The following is a 5,054-nucleotide window of genomic DNA, read 5'->3' on the forward strand; positions in this document are numbered from 1 at the left end:
TTGCAACAACAATGAAAATCGTGGATCTAAAGCCTTTCTCTCAATCAATCCTCTTCAAGCTTCTAGTTCCTTCCGAAAGAGCACCAAAAATCACACTTCAAGCTCACACACACTCAAAATGAGAGATGAGGCACAAATTAGGGTTTCACTGGATAGGGGAGTTGATAAGGGTGGCCAACAATGAGACTTAAGGTCTTTAAAGAGGGTGCAAAACCCTAAAAATTAGGGTTTCATATTCAGCCACCAACTCGTTGAGTTGGTGCCTTCCAACTCGTCGAGTAGGTCCAAAAAGATATGCGGCCCATAGACTTTCAACACGTCGTGTTGAGGCCTTCAACTCGACAAGTGCCAATGAAAATTTTCCATTTTTAGATAAAATTCTCATGCCTGAAGTTTGGGATGTTACACAAAGCTTCATGTTAAACCTCCACCAAATCACTTGAAGGGATATTAGGTAGCGTTTGGTGTGTTAGACTTAATAGAACAAAACAAAACAAAGTTTTTTGGAGTGACTTTTAGTGTACATGGGACTGGAACAAAGTGGGATATTGGCTTAGTCAAATGAGACTGATTTACTTAATTTCAGTCCCAACCAAAAGGGTGGAATTTTGGGTGGAACACACTGGAACATAAAATAACATGACTAAAATACCATTTCACGTCTTATCTAACATTCGCCTCACCTCATTTCAGTTTCTTTCCCTGTGAACTCCGATTACCCCCGCCCTTCACACCACACTGAAACGAGTTTTCTCACAACGATGAAATTGTCACCAACATCTTGATTTATAATCAACTACAAACATAGGAAAAAGCAAAAAAAAAAAAAAAAAAAAAAAAAGGCCAGACGAAAATTATGCAGATAACTTTTTTTTTTCTTTTTCTTTAATCTTTGTCCAACATAAGTTATCATCAACTTCACCGTCGGGGATCTTACTGGAAAAACTGAGACTGTCAGACGAGTTGTTGTTCGTCGAAGATGTAGATCTACCCAAAAAGAGTTGTAAGTTGTTGTAAACTGTTGATGACCTTTGAGAAAACACCTTTACGACTTCACATCTGGAGATCTCGATGGCGATGAAGTGAGACTGATATGTGGGTTGCTTTCCCCGGAGATGGAAGTGTGGCCGGAGAAGCTTGTACAACTTGTTGGTCACAAGTAGGGGATAATGACTTAAAAATGCAATATATTTTTCGATTGTACACATTTGGCCACTGGGTTTTTTTTTCGTCTACATTTACCCCTTCAACTTGTTAAACTATACACATGAAGTCCTTATGACCGGTTAGTCCAGGTTAGCCGGGAAAAATAACTTAATAGGGTAATATATTTTTCATTTTGTACACATTTAGTCCTTAATATTTTTGTACACATTTACTCCTTAATATATTTTTTTTGCTTCAAAATAAGTCATTTTTGTTTTTGTACTCATTCAGTACTTATGAATGATTTCTTCAGTATTTTCTCACGACATCTTATACGGGGCAATCATTGATGAGGTATTTGGAGCTGTTGATGCTTATGTCTATCGTGATCTCGACTACGTGGTTGCGTAGGTCTTGTGGTTTGGCTTAGGTCTTGTGTTTTGAACGTCGTAACTTCTTTATATGATATCAGATTTTAACGATCTTCATATCTACGTGTTCGTTCTTTGAGTCTACTACAATTTTCGCTAAGATTACTCCCGTTAAAATGTAATTTATTTTTACTTACGTTTTTATAAAAAAACATCCATACATGCATTCATAAAAAACGTATAGATTTAAAGATCGTAAGTAAAAATATATATTACTTTTTAACAGGAGTAATCTAAATAAAAGTTATAGTAGACTAAAATCTGAGATCATATGAAGAAGTTATGACGTTTAGAACACATGACCTAAGCAACCAAGTAGTCGAGGTCGCGATGAACATAAGCATCGAAATACCCAAATACCTCATTAATGATTGTCTCACGTAAGATGTCGTGAGGAAACATAAAAAAATCATTCATAAATACTGAATGAGTACAAAAACAAAAATCATTTATTTTGTAACAAAAAAATATTAAGGACAAAAAGTGTACAAAATATTAAGGACTAAATGTGTACAAAGTGAGAAATATATTACCATATTAAGTCATTTTTACCGGTTATACTAGAGTAGTCGGTTATAAGGACTGAATGTGGACAGTTTAACAAGTTGAAGGGATAAATATGGATGAAAAAAACTCAATAACCAAATGTTTACAAATTAAAAAATATATTACCCTTTTAAATCATTATCCTTCGCAGGTAGTGAGTTTCGATAAAAAAAAAAAAATTAAACCCACTATCTCATGGAGACTACAATAAATTATGGCTTTTAGAGATAGGAAAGGACAATTTGGTAATTTTCATGTATTAATTGTTATGTTCCATGTGAAATTATCAAACGCCTTAAGGATTATATGATTCATGGTATCATTTAAATTAGGAATATATTATGGTGTGATCATAGTTTCCTTTATTTTATATATTCTTTGTATTATATATATACTCAATGAAATATCCTCCACATGTGTGGTGAATTTCTCCACCTTACTTCATGATTACATTTTTTACATCTATAAATACTTTAGAAATTTCGGTCTTTGAACCTCTCAAGTTATTAAAACAACAAATTCACAACACACAACAAGCATATACATGCCCACATTCCACGAATAATTGCGACTACTTCCCTCTGCCAATGAGCCCAATGGCGTACGACACATGGACACCAAGTGCCACAATCACCAGAACACCCACACCCACATTCACCAGTAACTTCCTGTCTTCGCTCACCTCTCTCCTAGCCACCACCCTCTTCATCTCCTCCACTTTATCACCTAGAAAACCGCCATGACTAACCCCTGTGTCCTTCGATTTTCCCATTCTTCCATCGGAAACCCTCTTCATCTCCTCCTCTAGTGGGTTTTCTTTTTCTTTTCCGTCGTCAAAATCCATCTTTCCATAACCACCTTTCTGATGGATTTCCCTTTCTTCATCGGGCTTCTCAACAACGTTATGTTTTTCTTTCTTAGGAATGCTCGTTGGTAATGATCCAAATACAAGCTCCTCATTCTTTTCCCTTACTTCTGGTGCGGTTTTAAATGGTTCTTTTTTTGATGGTTTAGATGAAGAAGGTGGTATTGGTTGTGGTGGCAAAGTGCTGCCTTTTAAAGGACTTTGAGGCATGTCTTGTTTCTTCTCAGATTGAAGAGAGGTTTCTTTTTGCTTGGATTCTTCTTTAGGTTTTTGTAAAGCTTCTTCTTGCTTTGTTTTTCTAAAGGGTTGTTCTTCAGCTTTAGGGGCAACTCGAGGCCTATCTGGTTTCTTTGCAGATTCAAAAGCAGTTTCTTTTTGCTTAGATTCTTCTTTAGGTTTTTGTAACGCTTCATCTTGCTGTGTTCTTCTGAAGGGTTGTTCTCCGGCTTTAGGGGCAACTCGAGGTGCGGCGGCAGTGGCGGTGGGGATGGCGGTGGCGGTGGCGGTGATCTTCCTAGGCATTGTAATTGTTAGAATTCCACCATCAAATCTTGCTCGAATACCTGTCATATCACAATTCTCAGGAACTTGAAAATTTTCCAGAAAGCGACTCCATTTGTTATCTGCAACCAGACGCTCCCCACGAACTCTAACGGTATTAACGTCTTCGGTTGTAACCTTGATGTACTCTTTCTGGAAACCTTTAAAAATGACGAATTCAAACAAACTTTGAACAAACTATAAAAATTCATCTCCGAAAAACACATAAAGTTGAAAATTTAGTTACTTACCAGGGAGATAAAGAAGAAGAGTGTCATGATCATCTTCTTGTCTCCATTCAGACATGGGCTTGAACTGTTCATACGTACGGCCAACTATCAACCGTGGTGGACGGCTGGGATTAGGTCTACCGCTCCTTGGTCTCATTGCCATTTTCGGAACTGAAATTTGCGTTATTAAATTCCACGTGCTTTTTAATGAGATAGATGTTTTGTATATTGACACAAGGGAAATGGTTGTTTATATATGCATGTTTATGGTGTTGATGGAAGGTTGATTAAAAGCGAGGGTTATGTTTGGTTGTGGATGAAGGTATTCTAATGAGTTTGCTTTGTGTAGGGGGTACCTCTTTTGTTTGGCCGGGTGTTCAAACTCTGCATGGAATGCTTGTGGTTTGACCTTTCCTAGAGTTTACTTGACCTAAATCATCTAACCCAATACATAATCAAATTCGTTACTTCCATATGATGCTAGCTACATCCCAAACCCAATTTTAAGAATCACACCCATATATGTAAAGATTATTTATCCAATCTATAATAAAAATTCGAATCCACTCTTAAACCGTAGTTAATTAAATAATGCCCTTCTGCACGAAAGGATTACGACAATAATCCATTGCTAATTGTTATGGAAACTAAAATATTTCATTTGTGAGTATTTACTTTAGCAACGTGCATGCCACCTCGCTAATCCGTCATTTGCTAAATAATTTTATAGGAGTGTTAGAAACAAAATAAAAAGTTAGATGATTAATTTTATTCAAATGGTTAAAGGTAAAAACAATTAGATGATGATAATATATTGGAAGTAATCATTATAGCAAAAAATTGGTAATGATTTCAAAAATCTAATTATTTATAACTAAAAAATTGAGATACAAATTAAATTTATTTTTATTATATGTTTCGTGAACTAACTAAAAAACGAGTTGATAATTGAAATATTAGTTGTTAATCGGTAGTTGAAAAATAAATTGCTAGCCGATAAAATATATATTTGGTAAAACCATTTGGGAAGTTGGTTGAAAGACCTAAAATGACATAAAAATACATATAAAAGATTGATTTTTTTTTGATTAAGAGATATTTGAGAGATTTTTTTTAAATAACTTAATAAATCTGTTGAGTGGTTTTTTAAAAGTTATAATTTATTTATTTTGTTTCACAAACATAACAAGAGAAAATAACATATATAATAGCCATTTTTCAAAACTTTTTACCAACAAATAGCCAAAAAATAAAAAATAACCTAAATAACCACAATTTTCACCAATAACCATTTGC

The 5,054-nt window shown here is 34.9% G+C and overlaps 1 protein-coding gene across 1 annotated transcript; it reads right to left on the bottom strand.

The window, feature by feature from the left end:
* Positions 1-2,462: 2,462 nt before the first annotated feature.
* LOC145098149 (uncharacterized) lies at positions 2,463-3,971 on the bottom strand. The gene is made up of 2 exons (XM_079035822.1): positions 3,780-3,971; positions 2,463-3,689 (listed from the first exon to the last, which is right to left on the bottom strand). Exons 1-2 carry the CDS (start codon positions 3,919-3,921, stop codon positions 2,695-2,697), a joined length of 1,137 nt encoding a protein of 378 aa, XP_078891948.1. The 5' UTR covers positions 3,922-3,971; the 3' UTR covers positions 2,463-2,694.
* Positions 3,972-5,054: the final 1,083 nt, after the last annotated feature.

This window comes from Lactuca serriola, chromosome 1 (assembly GCF_051521515.1).
Source record: "Lactuca serriola cultivar US96UC23 chromosome 1, Lser_US96UC23_V15, whole genome shotgun sequence".
NCBI lineage: Eukaryota > Viridiplantae > Streptophyta > Magnoliopsida > Asterales > Asteraceae > Lactuca > Lactuca serriola.